Source organism: Cornus florida, unplaced genomic scaffold, assembly GCF_030987335.1.
Source record: "Cornus florida cultivar Cherokee Brave unplaced genomic scaffold, ASM3098733v1 CherokeeBrave_3.0.0_Hap2_Chr05, whole genome shotgun sequence".
Lineage (NCBI taxonomy): Eukaryota > Viridiplantae > Streptophyta > Magnoliopsida > Cornales > Cornaceae > Cornus > Cornus florida.
Window position 1 is genome coordinate 67,984,990 of NW_026775575.1, and position 22,253 is coordinate 68,007,242.

Consider the following 22,253-nt stretch of genomic DNA (forward strand, 5'->3'; position numbering starts at 1 on the left):
ACCACCGAGCACATATAACAATTATAAAAAAAAAATTATATGGAAAATAAGACATTTTTCAAAATCCATTCAACAAAAATTCGTGATTTGCATTATATATAAATATAACAAAAATTAAAAAAAAAAAAAAAAAATTAGGTTAAGGTACGTAGTTTAACATGTATATACACATGCATATGTTTTATTAAAATGTGTTTGGTGAAAGAAAAAAATATATGTTAATAAAAGAACCTTCAATTTTTCTTACAAATTTTAAACTTAATTATATAATAAGTGTGTTAAGTGTCTTACATTAATGGTAATCATATTTAATGGTCTTCAAGTAAAAATCATTACCCTATATATATATATATATATATATATATATATATATGCACGTATATATGCTTACATTGCTTTTAACATTATATTAGAAGAAATAATTAATTTTGAAATGATGTGCAATTAACATATATGTTAACTAACTTACTATTCATTTTTTCAGTTAGTAACAAAATTAATGGTTTTGTAAATGGCATGTCATAACTGTATCATATTATACTTTATAAATAATTATTTTATTAAATGTCCTGATCGAAACAAATAAATATGCAACTTTAAAAATATTTTATGATATTTTTTTCAAACATGAGTTCATTTCATCACACTTCTAATTTGTGATACGATTGAAAAAACAACAATGTAAGAATAGTTAGTAAAAATACAGTAAGAGAAAAAGATGGATATTACGAGTATAATGCTATCAATAAAACTTCTATTTTGAAATAATATAATTAATAAATGACCTCTTGTACAAGTAGGTGAAATTATATGAACACAATATATATAATTTTACGAATAGAAAAATAAAAATACAGACACAGTATACTGTAAGGAGGTTATTTTAATAATCGTATAAGGGAGAAGATGGTGAGGGTAGTCACGAGGTTATTGTGGGTTTTTATATAGCATTAAATTATCGTACTTATTTTAAAGATAGATATGACCATTTAATAATATTTAAATACACATTTTTTTATATTATCGTCACAGTAGTGGGCGAACACAGATAGGTAAGTATGTTCAATGCTAAGATTAATTAACAATAAAATTTTCCATGATTTATGTATTATTTTATTAATAATGTATGATTATTTGATGATAAAAATTAAAAATAAAATAAAATAAATTCACCTAAAAATTTTATGAGTTTGAAACATAATTGAAGTATTCTTCTAGCTATCAATCGAAATTACACCAATTTTGTTTGATAGGAAAAAAGGAGAGTAATCCAATGGTGTTGGTAGTTGGGTAACAATTGTAAGACATGAATTTGGAAGAAAATAAAAAGGTTCTTTAATTAGATGGAAAATGATAGTAGGAAGTGAACGTAAAAATTAAAAAAATAAAAATAAAAAATAGTGAAGTGAATGAAAGTAAAATAAATTTTTAATGGGATATTTGATTAGCATGATTTTTTTTTTCAATAAAATTATAGGAATATGGTACTATTTTATGATTATAATAGTACGAAACTTACCATAAAAGAAAGGTTATTATTATAAATTTAAAAAAAAAAAATTCTCAAGAAATTAAAATTTTCTTATGCTTTTTATAAAAAATATTTATGGAAAAATTAGGTTCTTAAAAGAATTTTTTCTTTAATGGTCCGTTTGGTGGGAAGGGGTGGAGGCCAGGAAGATATGGGAAGGGAAAAACAAACTTTATTGAGAAGACACCAAGGGAAGAAAATAGAGGATAGAGGAGTCATTATTCTTCCAAATTTGGATGCAAGAACGAAGGAAGAGAAGTAAGACTTCTTAAACAAATTTTAAATTACAATATTACCCTTCACAATTATTAGATAAAACTCAATATAAACAATCTCCCTCCTTCCTCATCTCTTAAACAAGATAAGGTGGTGCCTCGTCTCATTCTAGCTCTTTTATAAAACCAAACAAAAACGATAAAAAATATTGGGGTGTACACGATTTGGCTTGGACCAATTTTTTAGTGTTTTTTTTTTTTTTAACTATCGATCATAACTGTTCCAGAAAATCTAGAACCAAACCGAACTATTTGACCAAATAAATTAAACCAAATCATGATAAACTAGTTTTGTTCGGTTCGGTTCCACGGTTCTTCTTCTTTCTTTTTTTTCTTTTTTTTTTTTTTCTTTCTTGCTACAGAAATATTCATATTTCAAAATCCAAATATACAACAATAAATCAAGTTAACCAACACATTCAGAACTGCTAATATATTTAGAACTTTTAATTCATTCTTTTTTATTACTTCTGGAACTTAAGTGAATAAATTCAGAATTGCTAATAACTTAATAATTTTCTTAATTACTAATTCAACAACAAACATTTACACACAATTCAGAAAATCAACAAAATTCAACAATTGTAAATCAATAAAAAATAAAAATCATCTAATAAATTGACAAGATCTAAGAGAATTAAGAGTGGACTATATGATTGATAGTTACTACAAACTTCTAAATGATTTGGATTGTAGAATTATAATTTAACATATATATAGATAACTAGACGGTGTAGTTTAGTTTAGTTTGGTCATCTCAAACTGTGACCAAACCGTATCTTTACGGTTTCGCAAATTTGAAACCTTTATCGAACCAAACCGTTAGCAAATTGAACCAACCTTTTTCCTCAAGGATGGATATTTCATCAATCTCTTCTTCTTTCCTTCTCATTTAATTTTATTTGTATCTATCATAGCATAAAAATTTTATTCTTGGTAACTGATGTTGAAAATTATTTGCTTCATATGACATTTAAGATATAACTAACCTTATACTAATATACCATGAGATAATTAATAATATGCTAAAAATAATTAATAATATATGCAACTAGATATTTAATTAAACATTCAAATTAAAGTAATAAAACAATAAATGAAGAATTTGGACCGAGTAATAATAATAATATATACAATATATTTTTACATAATATTTAAATAGTAATACTATAGTATATAGTACACTTAGACCATTTTGGACAACAACGAAACATCTAAAATGTTCATTTCTTTATTTATTTTTGGTTATTTCCATTTAACCAAACCTAGCAAAAGAGAAGACAAAGCATTTCGGTAACAATGTAAATTCAGCAGGTAAAAAAAGGAGTGCAAAAGAGAAGACACAAATAGGGTACACACAATTCAAATTAGACTGGTTTGGAATTATTTTGGAATCAAACCAAGTTTTACGATTTCATAAAAAATTGAACCGAACTGAATCGTAAAACTAATGGAACTGAATCAAACCAAACCGTGAGAAAGCTATTTGGTTTGGTTCGATCCCATGATTTTAAACTTTTTTATAATTCAATTTAATATATACATATATATATAATTAAAAAAATATATTATATATATTATAATCTTTTATAATATATTATGATATATAAAATACAAAATATACAAATATATATACAATTTATAAAATGGTTCGATTCAATTTGATTTAATATTGCAGAACTTCAAATCATAACTGATAAACGGTTTCTTGGAACCGGATTGAACCAAACTGCGAAAAAACCGAACCGAATTTACGGGTTTGGTTTGGTGAACCAGTTTTTTTTCACCCTGGACACAAAGCATTTGGGTAACAATGTAAATTCAGCAGGTCAAAAAGGAGTAATTAGTCATTTAAACTCTTCCTACTTTAAACTCCTCTGCGTACCGCCGTACGCTGTCGCTAACTTCGCAGAGAGAAGAGAAGCAATCACTGCTTTGCTTGAGCTCTGCTTACATAGAGACACAGAGATGGCTAACAATCCTTCACAGCTCCTTCCCTCAGGTACAATCTCTCTCTCTCTACTGTCTCTCTCTATATCTAACTCCATGATCAAGAAAAAAAAAACAAACTTAATCGACGAATTTAACAAGTGGTAGTTTGGGGATTGCAGAGTTGATAGATCGGTGCATAGGGTCGAAGATATGGGTGATAATGAAAGGCGACAAGGAACTCGTTGGTACACTCCGGGGTTTCGACGTCTACGTCAACATGGTCCTCGAGGATGTCACTGAATAGTTCGTACCTCTCTCTATATGTCTCTCTCTAGACCTTCATATAATCATATATTATTTTATTTCGGACAATAGGGTTAATAATTGATTATATAATTATGTCAACATGTTTTGCAGAATATGTATTCCCTTTTATTTATTTTACTAACAATGAGTTTAGTTTAACATTGGTCGGTTTAGGTTTGAATTTGTATGGAATTGTGTCTATTTGGGTGATAACATGATTTTAAATTGGATGAAGGTTTGTGCAATTCGGTGAAGTTTGGATTCCTTTGATCAATTAAACCAAATCAGATAAAACTTGGAAAAAAGAATTCAGCAACAAATCTGGAATGTATTGGGCTATTTAGGCTTGACTTGATTGAATTTGAATTGAACCTGGGTAGAGTTTAACTAGCAGAAAAGCTTGTTCATTAATATTTCATCAAGCTTGCGATTGAATGATTTTTGCACATTCCCACAAGGATGGAACTCTTGACCTGAACAATCTATTAGAGAGAATTAAGTTATCATAGCTCGAGAATTAAGTTATCATAGCTCGTACCCTTACAGGGGTCCTAACCCACAAAGGTTTGACCACCAAAGCATTCAATAACGTAGACAGTTTGTTAGCATCATGTGCCTGACATTTTATTTCTTTGTATTGGCTGCTTCATGTATGGTACAGGAACATCATCTTTAGTCGTAAATTTTGTTGGGTGTGTTTCTAGTTGAAGTATAATTTTTAGCTGGAATTGTTAAAGGATTTGCTGTTAGTTTGATAGTTGTATGTTGAAATTGATCTGTTTGCATCTCCCTTTGAGGGCCAGAATATCACAACTACCGGCACATTGGGTGAATTGTTGATGCTTACTTCACTCTTGGTGCCAATGTTCTAAGATAAACTGGTTTTCTTATCCATCACTTGGTGGCTTGACTTTATACATGTATTTGGGTGTCAGGAATTACATTAAGCAAATGCCATGTTTATAGGAAACAAATGATTGAATAAAATTGATTTTGGAACTCTTCAAAGTATTACCACAGTTTCAAGACTACACATTTTAATTTCCAAAGTAACGATGATTAATTAGCTTGATGATCATACCTCCTATTGTCATATCATGGATAAATATATATTTCAAAGTTCTTATTATTCTAGTTGATGAGCTCTTGAGTGTAACAATTCTTTGTGCTCATATCTCTTTTATATTTGGTCTGTTCTTTGTCCAATTTTTTTTCCTTTCTCTTTTCATCATTAATGTATTAGTCTCGTGATGTGACTGATGTCCCTCCTTATTACCCTTCTTTTGGGTTGTTGCACTGAAAATTGCATTAGTTCTTTAATGCACTAGGAACACCAAGAGCAAGGCCATCTATCCTGTTTGTATGTGTGGAGGCGCTGGGGACATGGGTAAAATGCTTTGCTCTCTTCTCATTAATTGTCTAGTGGCTCATTGTTGACGGCTCCACTGGAGTTTCTGGTAGTTCCCCCTCATTAGCTTTGTTATGTGGTCTAGATCCCTTTGCTTCAGTATTGTTCACCTGTTCTGAGATGGTTGTTGATGACTTTTTGGGTGTAGAGTGATGTTAGATTATTCAGGACAACATTTCCACCTATCTTTTGTATCTATAAAACTTCTCAAAGCATGTTTTTTTCTGTGTCTCTCTATCTTGGAACTGATGCATGTACTAATCTTGGATCTGGCTAACTCATTAGATGTAGCGGCAATGTTTCAAAAGTTTGGTGCACATTTTTTGCAACGTTTCTACTTGGGAGCAATATGGTGTGTTAAAAGAAATTTCTAGTGGTTGCAATTTTTTGTTTGTATATTAATTCCTACTTGACATTCTTTGGTCGATTTATTCCCCATTATTTTCTTTTCCCTTTCTATGTGTTCATCCTTTTATGAGGATCCTCTTCCTCTTCTCTTGTAATTTTGTTTTTCTCCTCAAGAATATTGTTTTTATCCTTGTCAAGAGAAAGTTACATCTCTCTCTCTCTCTTCATATATATTCACACACACATAAAACAACAACCAAGCCTTCTTACCAACTATTTGGGGTCGGAAAAAAAAAAAAACTATTTGGGGTCGGCTGAATGAATCCTATGTTTCAATTCCAATTTATTCAAGGCCATAATCTCAGTCAATCCACATGCTATCACATCATTCCTTACTAATTCTACCCACTTTGGTCTTCTCGTTGCTCTAGTATTACCTCAACGTGGATTATGTCACTTTTCCTAACTGGCGACCTTAAGGGTCTTCTTTGCACATGTCCAAACCATCTTAACTGATTTTATCTCATTTTATCTCCAATTTGTGCTACTCCAACAATCTCCCGAATGTGATCATTTCTAATTCTGTCCTTCCTAGTCTTACCGCACATCCATCTCAACGTTCGCATTTTAGCCACGCTCAATTTATGCACATGTTGTTTCCTACCTGCCGAACATTCCATGCCATAAAGTATGGCTGGTCGTATAGCTGTTCGATAGAACTTTCCTATCAATCGTAAAGGGTTACACCTATCACACAATATATTAGATGCGCTCCTCCACTTAACCCATCTTGTCTTGATTTTATGATTAATGTCATCCCCAACTTCTCCTTCACCATAAATAATTGAGCCTGAATGGCGAAAATGTTCAAATTTTTTTTTTTTTTGTACCCAATCCTTGCTACATCCTCATTTGTATTTCTAGATTTACTAAAGTTACACTTCATATATTCAGTTTTATTTCGATTTATCTTAAACCCTTTTAGTTCTAAAGCTTCTCTCTAGACCTCCAGTTTGGCATTAACTACTTCTCTAGTCTCATCGAGTAAAACAATATCATCGGCAAATAACATACACCATGGAATCTCATCTTGGATGTGTGTTGTCAACTCATCCATAACCAAGGCTCTTTCTTTATTTTTTATATATATATATATATATATATATATATATATATATATATATATATATATATATATATTAATATTGTTGTGAGTGTCTCATATTTTACTTCAATTTGCACAAGTTTAAGTTAGGAAGTTTTTCCCTTGAGAGAATTATCATTAGTTGTGGTTGGAAATGGATTATATTTCTCTTCCACAAATGTTTCCCCCTTTATTATCATTAGTATTCTCAATGGTTATCTTTTAAAATAACTTTTGATTCCTTTTAGTTCTTAATTATATATATTGATAACTGTTCATTCAAGGAACAGTTCTATGATAACACTAATAAAATACCACTTTTGAGATAAGGGTAGTGATATTGGTGCTCCAAAATAGTACTCTAGCGCTCCATTACCATTCTCAATAAAGTAAAATGTAAAAAACCTCCTTGTTTAAGCTTTAATAGAATTCTACCAAGATTTGTCACTTGTCTCTTCCTCTTTCCTATCCTCATCCTTCGTCAGAAACCTCTGTAACTTTTATTTTTTTTGTCCTTCGATCAACGTCTGGTTTCTCTTGTATCGATCCCTGTTTCTCTCTATCTTTTTTTTTTTTTTTTTAAATAAATAAATAAAAGGAATGTGAAATTTTACTTATCAATGACTGGTTTGTTAGTGTGAAGTGGTGGAAAGACTAAACTTGACAAAGATGCAAGTGCAAAATTTTAGAATTTTTTTAAAAATCTTTTCTGTAGCCTAATATTAATCTATCATCATAGAACTGAAAAGCAGAAAAAATGGTTTAGAATTCCATTTATTTAACAAAATTTCAAAAAAAAAAAAAAAAATCAATGAAAATAAAGTTACAAGATTTGAACCGTTGAATATTTTCAACGAGGCAAAAGGTTGCAAAATCTTTGGTATGCTCTTTAAAACTAGAAAAGATTAGAGACTTAGACAGGAATCAGATTGTTGATCCAAAAATTTATTTTCCAGAGATTTGAAATGAAGGATGGAGAGAAGAAGAGAGAGGAAAAGAGAGCCGTGAAAGGTCTTGCAAAAAAAAAAAAAAAAAAAATCGATTAATACCTGAACAAGGGCTTTTTGGGAATTTTACTTTATTGACAATAGCTCTGTAGCGCTAGAGTACTATTTTGGAGCGCCAATAGCACCACTGACCACCCTCAAGAAAACCATACAGTATTTTAATTTCTATCTTTACTAAACAAGAAGTATATTCATGTATCAGACTCCCAAAACTGCAGAATAAAAATGTACAGAATATAATAACAACAATTCATGGATAAAATAAGCATGAAGTGAAATATGTATGACTACTTGACTAGATAGAAATACAATATGCATAAAAGAGTTTAATAATAATCCATAGCTAAAAATTCTTTCTGAATAAGTACCTTTTAATTAGGGTCTCTTTTGGCTATAGGTGTGAAGAAGCCTATATATACCAAGTACTTATCAGGATCTAGATACATTTTTAAAATGTTTGTTCTGTCTTCCTATTCCTAATCTAAAGCTAGTGTTATTTTCATTAATTTTCCTTACTCCTTTCACGCAACCCAAAATATGATCTTCTATATTATCAATTATACCTATTGAATTTTTGGGCAACATTTTCTTTCTGTCAAGGAGTTGGTATCTTAGAGCCTTTCATAGTCAGTCAAAACCTACACAAAGTATGGAGGCTATAAAGGCTTTTAGGATAGCACAGGAATACGTGCATCTACATTATATAGGGCTGAAGTTGCTTTGCGCTCTATAAATTCAGTATCAGTTTATCATATTGCTTTTATATTTTACTGGCCTACTATGTTGTATAATTTATACTATATTTTGTTTATGATCACTTGAATGATCTCAGTTAAGAAATCCAATCCTTCGTTGATTATAAAGTAATTAATTTTAGATTTAAGAAGATTTCTGCAGTATCATTTTTCATGGCTTACAGGGGGCCATTACTTGGTGTGGTGGTAAATTTTAAGGTTTTTCATGAGTGAGAATGCTGGACGAGAATGAGGGTAACCACTTACTTCTGTATGTATAGTGCTAAAGTAGGTTTGTACCCAGTCCCTGCATCATTGACTATGGGGACCACAATGAATTTTTTTTTTTTTTGTTAAAGAAAATTCTTTTTTCATGACCTGTGAAATCATATCTCCAATCTGGGAGGGCAGGCAATTTATTACTTTCTTCGGATGCATGCCTCAAGTCTTTAACATGCGAAGTTTTGATTGCTTAGTGTATTGTCTGATTTAAGGTGTAGTAAGCTATTTGTAAGCTATCACTGATGAGCACATAAAAATGTTCATGAGCTGAATATTAGTCACCAATGTTGACTTGGCTGTCTAAAGTTGGGTGGCCCAAGCTCGATTGAGCTAAACTTCAAGTATAATTTATTTTCTTTGGTCTCTTGGGGATCTGTGTTTTAGATTTTGAGCATTTTAGCGTTGCTTGTTCTGGTTGGATGCTACATATAAGTTCCTAAGGAGTGTGCTTGATAAACTTGGACTTCAGCTGTTCAAAATCTGTTAGATCCATCAACAATCTTAGGTCTCACCTAGATGTTACTCTTTCCTGATTGTCCCATAGAACTTTTACTTTTCTCACCAAAGTCTTCTATATTGTTTTCAACTTCATTTTACGAAAGAGTACTTGCATTAGTTTTCTTTGATAGGAGAGTACTCAATTAGTTATTTGATATTTCTAACTCTCCTGAAAACTTGATAAATCAACCTTTTTTCACTCTAGATGCCCTATATTTATGCTTTGAGTTCAACAAGTAAAACTCAATTTGAGTTGGAACTATTGAATAATAATTTTACAAAAGAAAATTAGAGTGTTCCGGTTGTTATACAGCTTTGCCCTTCAACGTATTTTTGCCAGTTCATCACATATCCTTACAAAGTCTTCTTTATTTTATCTTTCTTGAAAGTTGAAACCTTGTCTCTTGCTGATCCAGCACAAGCCTGAATTTTACTTGTGCTGACGCATATTATAGTTTAACTAATTTCAGGACAGATATTATTCTGAGCATCTGTGCCACTGGTTCTATGCATTCCAGGACTGGAATGTGGTTGTATGTACACATCTTCACTGATGCCATATATCTCAGGGAGCAACATTTCCCGGTGGACTTATAATAGAAAATTAGAATACAAATATTAGGAATAGAATATGAGGAAGAATGTAAATGAAGAAGTAGAATATCAAGTATCTGCTCCTTCATATGGTGTCACACCACCAACAAAAAGTTAGAGATAAATTTCATCTCAAGGCCTTGAAATTTTGAAATCCTTCATTCGAAAACATACCTCTTTGAGGAAACCAGATGAAATTTATTCCCAAATGCCATACTTTATATCATTACTTAATAAAACAAATGGAAACTTACCGTATATGTATTTATTAAGGTAATACTCTATACTGGTGAAGATGCAAGAAATTCATTCCCTCCTTCTCTCTCTAGAATTCTTACACTTCAACCCAAAAAGATCCTCCCTCTTTTTTATTCCTTCCCTTATTTATAGATATTTACAAGATATTTACAAGATATTTACTGATTGTTGGATCTGGGCCTGTTCCTCCATAAGTCCTGGTCGCCTTTGATGGGCTTATTTGCGTTCGGCCCATATGGCAGTATCTTTTTATGGGCTGACCCAGCTGTACGGACCGGATGTAGTGCTTGCCAGTCAGATCCGGCCCATGTCGTCCTGGGCCTCCTCAACTGCCCCCATAATTGCTCCTTATTTAATAAGGGGTAATTATTGATGGCGTCTCATCATGACGTTGACGGCTCGAGAAAACCATGTGGGGGAACGGACGGTCAGATCCAGAATCAATGTTCCGGGGCTCGAGGAATTTCTCGCATTCCCGACGCTTCGGCCCTCGGGCCCCCCTCGCCTTTATAAGGCTCTAGAACACCACTTCACGTCCCTTTACCGTCTCCATCATTAGTCACATCTCTCTCTTTCTAGAACAGTGCTAAGCTTTTTCTGGTGAAATCCTTCAAGAGTCATTCTTCCAGCGATCTTGCAGTCCTCTGAGGTTAGTTTTGTTCCTTTTTACTTTCGGCAGGCTTCTATTTACCCCCTTTTAGATCCTTCAAGCACTTCCACCATGGTTGTAGATCTGGATGTTCTTCGTATGAGACTTAGACTTCCTGACAACATCGAGGTTAGGGTTTGCCCCCAGGACGTTAACATTATGACCGGTGCCGGCCTCCTGCCCGGCGAAGTCTTATTCACGAACCTTCAATTGAATGTTGTTAGGTTCCCTCTGCACCCTTTCTTTAGTTATGTCTTCAATAGATTGGGGATATCCCCCCTGCAGGTCAACCCCAACTTCTTTAGAATCATATCCGTTATGCTCCTGTTGATGCGTGACAGAAATCTGGACCTTGACCTCATAGACCTTCTTCTGTGCTATAAGGTCAGTAAGATCCGTACTAACGAGCCCTTCTACCACCTCTACCCGTTCGAGAAGATGTCCATATGTACGGACACAATAAAATCTGAAAAGGGTTGGAGGGATAGCATCGTGGGCATTAGTGGGGCTTGGTCTTCGCCGGCTGCAGAGGGTTACCCAATCCCGAGCGCCTTTGGTGTCTGTTCTGTCTCCTCCTATAAGAAATTCAAATCCCATAAACATGATTGCCCCTGCGAAACATGCGTTCCCCGTTTTTGTACTTTCTTATGCCGTTCCTTAGGAATACCTTGTGATGACTTGAGCTACAGTGTTTGCAGGGATAGGAGTAATTACTTGAAGAAATACGTTCTGAACGATATTCCTTCCTGCTCAGACCTCCTCACTTCAGACAACCTCTTAGCGCTCTCATCACTCGGCTACAACATGAGCAGGCTTCAGATTCCTTCTTTTGGCAGGAAGAAAAATACTCCCCCAGCCACACCTGCTGCTGGGGCGACCTCCTCTCCAGCGTCTGCCTCTTCCTCAGCCACCATCTCTGACACTGTCCCGAGCACAGTGGCTATTAACTCTGTTGTCAGCACCCCTGCTGCCAACCAGAGCGCGTCTCCCCAGACTACCACAGCTCCTGCTGCTGCGGGGGGTGTTCGGGACAAAGAACGAGGCAAAAGGCCTCATCCTGACAGTGAAGTCGATCCTGAGGAGGAGCCTCTCATAAGAAGGACCCGGGTCTCCGGGCCGGGTGCTCTCTTGCACCGTGCGATCAGAGCTCCTGCTCCCTCTGGGCCTACTGCAGCTGGTGGCTCCGCTTCTGCTTCAGGCCCCCCTTCTATCCCCACCCTACCGCCATGGGCCCCTCGGTACACCCGAACGGATGGGACGTTCGTGAAACCGAACGAGACCATGCTGAAGGATGGCCAGACCGCCATGGCCTACTATAGGAGCATGTGGACTCCGAAAGACCTCGAGGCGGCAAAGGGCCTATCCTAGAAGGATGTGTTTAGCCGCTTTCCCCAATCTGCTATGGAGGTGACTTTTATTTTCCAACTCATGAATTCTCTCATATTATTTGGTCTTGTCTTCGCCTGACCTGACTATTGGCTTAACCGTTTTTAATGTGCACCTATGCAGACATTGTTCGGAATGATGGCCATGCAGAAACAGGTGGAGATGGGGAACGCCAGGGCTCGTAAGTTTTCTGATAGCCTGGAGGTGGCTAATAAAGAAAACGACCTCCTCGCCATGAAGAATACCGAGGTACTGGCTCGGCTTGACAAAGTTGAACAAGAGAGAGATGTCCTAAAGAAGGAGAATGACTCCCTTCAGGATGAGAAGGACGCCCTCCAGCTTGAAAAGAGCGTCTGGCAGACTGAGCGTGACTCAATTAGAGAAGAAAAGGCAGAACTCCAGCGCCTTCTGGCTGATGAACAGTCTGCTCGGATGGCTTTTGAAAAAAGAGCTCTGGACGAGCGTACCGCTCTGATCGATGCGATCAGCAGAGTGAGTGGTGGGATGCTGGCTCTTCACGCTCGGTTCTCAAGGGTCGGTGCTCTTAGGTATGCTCAAGGATTCCGGGAAGGTTTCGCCGATCGGGTTCCGGATGAGGGACAGACCAGGTCCACTCCGGATGAGGTCGACAAGGATCTGGGGATCGAACCTCTGGGGGTCTATGTCGACCCAGAACCCACCGAAGCGGAGCGCATATTCGATGAGTGCCAGGACATTGCTTCCTCAAGGATCATCACAGCTCCTCTGACCGCTCTGCCTCTGACCGCTCCTCAATCGTCAACCGTGGTACCTTCCATAGCCACTGCTGACGCTGAGCCCCAGCCGAACGATTCAGTCATTCATCTTGATTCCCCACCTCGTGAAGGTGAGACGGCTGATGGGGCCGAGGAGGCGAGTCGGCACGACCAGGATGCTGTTGGTACTGAGGCGTCTAGCTAGGGCTCCTTTAGACTCTTCCATTCCATATCTTTTTGTAATGATGGACATCTCTCTTTTGTAAACTCAATGCTCAATATCAATGAAACGACAGAACTCTTTTTCCCTATGTGTTGTGCTCTATTCAACTTATTTTCAATACATACATATCTTTTCTCTCTTTTTCTTTTATATTAGCTTTGCCGTGTGTTTGTTTATGGCAAGTGCCTGGTGCTCGGCTAGAATGCCACTTGCCACTTGGCTTTAAATTTTTAGCAAGTGTCTGGCGTTCGGCTCATGGTGCCAGCTGCCACTTGTCTTGCTTAAGTGCCTGGCGCTCGGCTAGAATGCCACTTGCCACTTGGCTTTAAATTTTTAGCAAGTGTCTGGCGTTCGGCTCATGGTGCCAGCTGCCACTTGTCTTGCTTAAGTGCCTGGCGCTCGGCTAGAATGCCACTTGCCACTTGGCTTTAAATTTTTAGCAAGTGTCTGGCGTTCGGCTCATGGTGCCAGCTGCCACTTGTCTTGCTTAAGTGCCTGGCGCTCGGCTAGAATGCCACTTGCCACTTGGCTTTAAATTTTTAGCAAGTGTCTGGCGTTCGGCTTATGGTGCCAGCTGCCACTTATCTTGCTTAAGTGCCTGGCGCTCGGCTAGAATGCCACTTGCCACTTGGCTTTAAATTTTTAGCAAGCCGTTGGAAAAGAAAGTTATTTATTTTTTTTTTGTAAATTTCAGTAACTTGCTCATTCATACGTATTTGATTGACAACAAACAACATCCAATTAAAGCCGAAACTTAGCTTTTATTGGTAGTACCTCTTCAGAGACGTGGCGTTCCAGGGCTTGCTGACCAACCTTCCCGCCATGGTTTCCAACGTATATGCCCCCTTGCCTATGACTTCTGCAATTCTGTATGGGCCTTCCCAGGGTGGCATCATTTTTTTGACCATCCCCACCTTTCTTTTCAGAACCAGATCGCCAGGGGCAAAATCCCTGTGTTTTACTCTTTTGTTGTGACTATTCGCCAATACTTGCTGATACGATGCTAACCTTATAGCCGCTGCGTCCCTCCTTTCGTCTATCATATCGAGGTTCAATCTTAACATCTTGTCGTTCTGATCTCGACTCCATGCTAAGCTTCTGATAGTGGGGACCAAATGCTCAACCGGTATAACTGCCTTGGTACCATACGCCATTGCAAACGGGCTCTCCCCAGTCGGCCGCCTTGGGGTGGTTCTGTAAGCCCATAGAACGTTCGGGAGTTCATCCAACCACTTCCCTTTATGATCTTCCAGCTTCTTCTTAATGCAGGCGAAAATGGTTCTGTTTGTGATTTCTGCTTGTCCGTTGGCCTGAGGATGACTTACTGCAGCCAACTTCTGGTTGATTCCATACTCCTCCAGCAGCTTTCTTACTTGCCTGCTGTTGAGGTTTGTGCCATTGTCCATGACTATTGCTCTGGGAACATCGAAACGGCAGATAATATTGTTCCAAATAAATCGTCTTACATGAGTCTGAGTCACGCTAGGATATGGTTCTGCTTCCACCCATTTAGTGAAGTAATCCGTGGCCAGTAACACATACTTGTTCTGAGCTCTTGCAGTTGGCAGAGGACCGACCACATCCATCCCCCATTGCGCGAAAGGCCATGGCGAGGCCATTACGTGCAATTCCTCAGGTGGTTGGTGGATCAATGGTCCATATCGTTGGCATTTATCGCACCTTCGAGAGAACTCCTCCGCATCTCTTGACATGTTTGGCCAGAAATACCCTTGTGTCATTGCTTTATGCGCTAACGATCGCCCCCCAGAATGATTGCCACACACACCCTCATGAATAGCTCGCAATACCTGCTGCGCCTCCGCGGGGGTGACACACTTCAAGTATGGGCCAGAGTAGGACCTTCTGTACAGCTGGCTACGCACGATGGCGTACTTTGCAGCGTTCTTTCTGAGTCTCCTAGCTTCATCCTTCTGCATAGGCAAAACGCCATCTCGAATATAGGTGATGATGGGGTCAATCCAACTCGGTTCATACGGTATGACGTTGACTTGCCAAGGGCCAGAGTCCGAGGGTTCTTCGAAAATAGATGGCTGGGTTAGTATTCCTACTGGAATCACCCTCGCCAATGTTTCACCGCAACTCGAAGCATTACATGCTAACCGGTCCGCATCTGCATTCTGTTCCCTCGGCAGCTGTATGAATTCAATCTTTGCAAAGTCCTTGGCTTTATGCAGAACGGCAGAACGATATACCCCCATCGTGTCATCCTTGGTCGCGTACTCACCATTTACCTGCCGAACAATCAACTGCGAGTCACTATACACAGTCAAACTTTTGATTTGCAGCTCTCTGGCCAACTTTAATCCATTCAGCAACGCCTCGTATTCCGCTTCATTATTGGTGGCTCGGAACTCAAGTCTGAGTGCTTGACTCAAGGAAGTACCCTCTGGGGTTTGCAGTTTGATCCCAATTCCAGCCCCCATCTGGTTGGAGGAGCCATCCACAAAAAGTTTCCAAGAGCCGCATCGAAGGTCTTCTTCCGTATCCTCGGCATCACATTCTAGCAGGAAATCGGCCACCGCTTGCCCTTTAACAGCTGTTCTCGGCTCGTACGTTATGTCAAATGAACTCAACTCTATGGCCCACTTTGTCATTCTGCCCGAGAGCTCTGGCTTGTGCATAAGCGTTCTGATTGGAAAAGTTGTTAGAACAGCTATGGGGTGGGATTCGAAATAATGCCTCAACTTTCTTTTTGCATTCACAAGTGCAAGTACCACTCGTTCGGCCTTTGAGTATCTTTGTTCTGCCTCTGTCATTGTTTTGCTTACATAAAATACCGGGTATTGCACCCCCTCCTTGCAACGAATCAGAACGGCACTTGTCGCGACACCAGATACTCCAAGATATAGAAATAACTTTTCTTCCGGATCTGGGGCTGACAGGACTGGTGGATTCTGCATATATTCCTTCAAATGAGTCAATGCTTGTCGTTGCTCATCCCCCCAGACCTGCCTTCCATGGCTCCGAATCGTGTCAAAGAACGGCTTGCAGTGATCTGACAATTTCGAGATAAATCGACTTAATGCAGCTATTCGTCCTGTGAGGGCTTGCACCTCTCTGATCGTCTTTGGCTCGGCATTCTTAATCAAAGCCTCTGCTTGAGCGGGGCTAACATTTCGATGCCTCTGCGGTTGACCACGTGTCCCAGAAATTGTCCGGAACTCACACCGAACGAGCACTTGGTTGGATTGAGCCTCATCCCATATCGCTTCAGTACATCAAATACATCTTGCAGATGCTTCAGATGATCATCCTTCTTCCTACTCTTTACCACCATATCATCAATATAGGCTTCCACAATCTTTCCCATTTGATTCTTAAAAATTTTGCTAACAAGTCTTTGATAAGTTGCTCCAGCATTCTTTAGTCCGAAAGGCATAACTTTGTAGCAGTATGTTCCTCGCTCGGTGACAAAAGAAGTTTTTTCTTCATCTACGGGGTCCATAGGGATCTGATTATAACCTGAGTAAGCGTCCAAAAAGGTTAAACGCTCATACCCGGTGGTGGCATCCACCATTTGATCAATCTTAGGCAGCGGGAAGCTGTCCTTCGGACAGGCTTTGTTCAAATTGGTGAAATCAATGCATACTCGCCATTTCCCATTCTTCTTCTGCACAACAACGACGTTGGACAACCAATCAGGGTAGTGCACTTCTCTGATAAATCCCGCATCAAGCAGCCTATCGACTTCTTCCGCTATGATCTGATTACGTTCTGGAGCAAATCTTCGCTGCTTCTGTTTCACTGGTTTGAAATTGGGATTGACATTCAGGGAATGACAGGATACGGAGGGACTAATTCCAGGCATGTCTAGGTGACTCCATGCAAATACGTCGGCATTGTGGGACAAGAAATCCACTAGCTCTTGCTGCTCTTCTCTGGTCAGTCTTATACCTACTCTGGTAGTTCGTTCTGGCCTGGACTGATCGATCTGCACATCCAGAAGGGGCTCCTCGGTCAAGTCGACTGACTCCTCCACCCTGTTCTGCTCGGGCGGAGGTTCCTGTAATTGCTATCTGGGGCTTGCCGAACGGACGGGCGCCTTTCCTTTCCCAGCATGCTTTAGTGTGACGGAATAACACTCTTTGGCTGCAACCTGATCCCCCCGAATGTCTATCACTTTATCTCCATCGGGTCCGAGGCACCTCATGACCTGATGCAGAGTTGAGGGTACACCTTGGACTCTGTGAATCCATCCTCTTCCCATCAGGAGATTATACGAGGGGTGAATTTCCACAACCACAAAAGTTTCCATAAGAGCTCGTTCTGCAGCTTGAACTTCCACTTCCACCATCCCGACGGGCTCCACCCTCTTCCCATCGAACCCTAACAAGGGATTTCCAGTGGGCTTGAGCCTCTCTGGTTTAATCTCGAGCCTGTCGAATGTGTCCCTCGGCATGACATTCGCACTGCTCCCAGGATCGATCAGAACTCTGCGCACCAAGCAGTCTGCCACTGTCAAACTGACTACCAACGGGTCTTCATGAGGCAGTTGAACACGCTGCAGGTCTGTCCAGTCGAACTTTATCTGCATCGACGGGCTCTGCTGGTGTAGAGTATTCACACTGCCGACCCTTTTCTTCATCTGCGCCTGCCGCAGGCGCGCCCGGAGCAGCTCATCTGACTCTTCACTAGGCTCGGGTCGACCATGGATAGCATTGATTATACGAACTGGTTGTGAATTGTGGGAGCTTTGTTTATGACTCCTTTTTATTTGTTCCACCGGTCGATTCTGCTCTATCGCCGAACCTTGAACATAACTCGCGAACTCCCCTCTAGCTATCAACATCTCCACTTGCCTCCTCAGGTTCCTGCATTCGTTAGTCTGATGACCGAAATCAGAATGAAAAGCACAATATTTAGTTTGATCCCTCTGTTCGAGGGGTTGCCTAATTGGCAGTGGTGGATGAAACTTATCTTTGTTCTCCTGATACAGCCTCGCCAGAGTGACCTTCAGCGGAGTAACCAGCTCTTCCTCCCTAGACCTTTTTTCTGCCTTCCAAGAGGTCTGACGTTGCGGCTGAGCCTGCTTCTGCCTGATCTTTGCCTTGGACTTTTCCTCGGTCGACACGAGCGACGTTGTCCGAGCATTAGCTGCCTCCTCTTCTTCTAGGCGCACAAAGCCATCAGCTCTTTCATTGAGTTCATCCATAGTAGTCGGCGTGTTCACTACCAGACTGGTGTGAAACGGAGTTCCGCGTGTCATGGCTAACTTGAAGGCTTGAACTGCCGTAGAGGGGTGGCATTCGATCACCATACTCTTAGTGAGATTAAACCTGGTAAGAAAAGCCTGGAGACGTTCATCCTTGTGCTGCCTCATCGTGAATAGGCTCGAGATGTCCTTCGGCGGGCGCTTGTTCCCATAGTACTGGCTTATGAACCGATCGCACAGGTTTCTGAAGCTACCAATGGAGCTCCTAGGCAAGTTTTTGAACCAGCTGAGCGCCGGTCCGGCTAGGCTTGTAGGGAAACATTTGCACATTAAAGAGTCGTTTTCCGTATTCAGGGCCATTTTCAACTGGATATGGTACACATGATCGATCGGATCGGTTGTTCCGTCAAACAGAATAAAGACTGGCATAGCAAACTTCCTTGGATGCGGGGCATTCAAGATCTCGTCGGTGAATGGTGAATCAACCGTCCGAGCTGCGGATCGGAGAGCTTCATTCTCTCTCTGGAGTCCAGCGGTAGCTCTGTGAGTTACGGTTCTGCCCTCCGATCCGCGATGAGTGATAGTAGCCATGGAGGGCCGGTAAGACGGATCGAACGACCGTTCCTCCATGACCTCTCTTTGCCAAGGCGACGCTACTCGACGGCGATCAATCTCTATCACTTCCTCTCGGTCGAACCTTTCCCGATGCGGATCGAAGGTTATGGCTTCATTCCGTCTAATCTGCTCATGTCGCGGATCAACGTGAGTCGATCCTTCGTGATCCTCAATTCGACGAACATTTGGCGGCAAATTGTCCATCATCCTTTCATCACGATGGTGAGCTGACTGATTGTTCTCGTCGTGCTCGCCTTGACGCGCGATATTAGATTGAACACCTCCTTCACCGACCGGAAGTGGATGCGAAACCGCAGGTATTTGCCGATGTTGCATTCCAGCTTTCAATTCTGCATTCTCTTTTTTGAGAGCTTCAATCAAGTTCATCAACTCCTCAAGCTTTGTTTGCTGGACAGCCTCCATCGGATTGGAGCTTTCACCTATCATTATTCCTGAACGGAGTAAAGGCATTAATCTCAAGTTCGCGAGTAGATCCGAGCTTCGTGAGTGGGAATTTTTCAGATCTGGCTTCGAATTCTCCGAATTATGCTCACTGTTTACGAGATCTGAATTGTCTGAACTCTAAATCCGTCAGATCCTGCCACAATCGAACAACTCGTTGTTGCGTAGATCTGAAGCCACTTCTGCCAAAGCTTCAAGAATTGTAATTCCTCCAGAGTAGGTCACAATCGCTCAGATCTGGATCCAAATCCCAAAGATCGAGTCTCGATCAACCGAATTGGTCTGAATCCACTCGATATTCCTCATTGATCATCCAAACCTCCATACGATTCCCACAGACGGCGCCAATTGAAGATGCAAGAAATTCATTCCCTCCTTCTTTCTCTAGAATTCTTACACTTCAACCCAAAAAGATCCTCCCTCTTTTTTATTCCTTCCCTTATTTATAGATATTTACAAGATATTTACAAGATATTTACTGATTGTTGGATCTGGGCCTGTTCCTCCATAAGTCCTGGTCGCCTTTGATGGGCTTATTTGCGTTCGGCCCATATGGCAGTGTCTTTTTATGGGCTGACCCAGCTGTACGGACCGGATGTAGTGCTTGCCAGTCAGATCCGGCCCATGTCGTCCTGGGCCTCCTCAACTGGTATTGAAAAGTTAAATTTTATTGTCCAACCATCAGGATTTTGTTCCAATTCCATGTAGATGATCGAACATATAATTGATCTGCTAGAAACATGGAACAAATATCTGCTCTTCAAAGACATTTTTTAGAACTCTTCGTTTGCTCATGTGTGCATGTAATTTCCATTTGCACAAACCTTGCAATCTCTACAGCACAATGTGTTCTCTTTGTTCCTGTGAAACTGTTTGTGTTGAAAGGTTTCCTGTTCTGACTCCTATACTGTTTTCTTTATGCTTCTATTTTCCAGTGAAATCACTGCTGAAGGGCGACGAATAACAAAGCTCGATCAGATTTTGCTTAATGGGAACAACATTGCCATTGTAAGTAAAAATATAACTGCTTTTCATAGTAATCTGAATTTATTGAAGCCTTTAGTTGTATTTAGTGTCCTGACCAAGAGCAGCTTATAAGCTTTCGGTTTAGACTAACATCGTACCCCTCTTTCTTTTGGCAAGGCCAAAAAATTTGAGAAACAATCTCTTCCAAACGACCAAGTCTTAATGAAATTAATTGTTAACAATTTATTGTGCTTGTGGCTTTTAGATCTGTTCAAGAAGTTGACAGATTGCAATTCCTATATCATTCTTCTGTAGCTCAAACACCATGCAAGTTCCATGGATAGAGTTTAACCAACACTTCGAGCTATATGCTTGAAGCTGTTTTCGACATGCCTTAAGTAGCAGTCAAAGGCATTCAACTGGTTTACCGTTCTAACATTTTGTGCTTAATGCAGCTTGTCCCGGGTGGTTCCCCTGATCCAGAATAAGCATGGAGGAGAAGGGCTCTTCTTGCTGCCTTTGTTTATCCTGTCAAAAGGGCTGATTACAATCTCAATTCTAATGAAATTTCTGCCTTCTAACTTTAGATAGGTTATGGTTTTCGAGGATGGAAATGCTATTTCGATATTATGTTATATGTCTATTTGAGATTGTTCCAATTAAAGTAGTATTGTTTTTACTTAAATTTAGATATCATTAACTCTCTGTTGTGCCCTATATTTATTTATATTTTCTGAAGGCAAGACATGAAAACAGTTATGGGCAATATAATAGAGAACTGTTTGTAGAACAACTAGGCTTTGGGGAAAGCATTCAGATTAAAATTGCTTTCCATATTTATTTGGATTGAACTTTTTATATTTTTCTTTTATTCATAATGTGGTCCTTAAATCTATATTATGCTATGTTTCGGAGTATTGAATCGGCAGCTCAAATTTAAAATTGGAAAAAATTTAGTTCAAATTTTGTACTAAAATTCTTCCTATTCCAAATTTAAAACACCGATTTGGTGATAAATGATGTATCAAGTATTATTGCTTGATGCTGGTTAAAAATTTAATTAACAAACACGGGATGGGAATTGAGGGTGAGAGTTAAGTGTGTTTGGCTTCTACTTGCATATACTGAATACTGAGTGGATTGAACAGTGTCATTGTTGTGACACCCATTTCACACCTATAAGTTGGTTATGACAAGACTAAAGGTTGGTTATGACCCAACCTTTTTTGTTAATTTATGGGTGTGTAATTGTTCCTTTTTTGTTAATTTATTCCCAAGCTGCGACTTTCTTTCCCTTAAAAAAAATAAAAAATTCCATGGTTGAAGGCTTTATAAGACAAAACATCAAGTGTTCGGAAAAGGAAAAGAAAATTGAAATAAATAAATTTAGCATCAATCCTCTTATACTATATTATGTTATTACATTTGGTGTGCATGAATTAAATGAAATAGAATGCTTAGAGCAATTCTAACATGCTCGTTTTAGAGATTTTGAGCATTCTCTAGTAATTGGGTCAGCTCAACGGAGTCTCCAAAATATGGGTCCCATTTTTTGGGTTGTGAAATGGGTTGCCAAAAAGGGCAGCCCAGTTAGTGATTGCGGCTGTCTTGTGTAGGCCCGCCCATTTTTTTGTTTTTTAACTTTTATGGCCTAGCAATATTGTAGTTCATAATAAATTTAAGGGCGTGTTTGACTGTAAATTTTTTTTCTTCCAAATATCAGTTTAT

General features: G+C 39.2%; 1 protein-coding gene across 1 annotated transcript; it reads left to right on the forward strand.

The window, feature by feature from the left end:
* The first annotated feature begins 3,665 nt into the window (after positions 1 to 3,665).
* On the forward strand, positions 3,666 to 21,385 carry LOC132306731 (sm-like protein LSM5). Its single transcript, XM_059804258.1, has 4 exons — positions 3,666 to 3,808; positions 3,918 to 4,041; positions 20,495 to 20,567; positions 20,981 to 21,385. The coding sequence occupies exons 1-4, from the start codon at positions 3,775 to 3,777 to the stop codon at positions 21,011 to 21,013; spliced, it is 264 nt and encodes an 87-aa protein (XP_059660241.1). The 5' UTR covers positions 3,666 to 3,774; the 3' UTR covers positions 21,014 to 21,385.
* Positions 21,386 to 22,253: the final 868 nt, after the last annotated feature.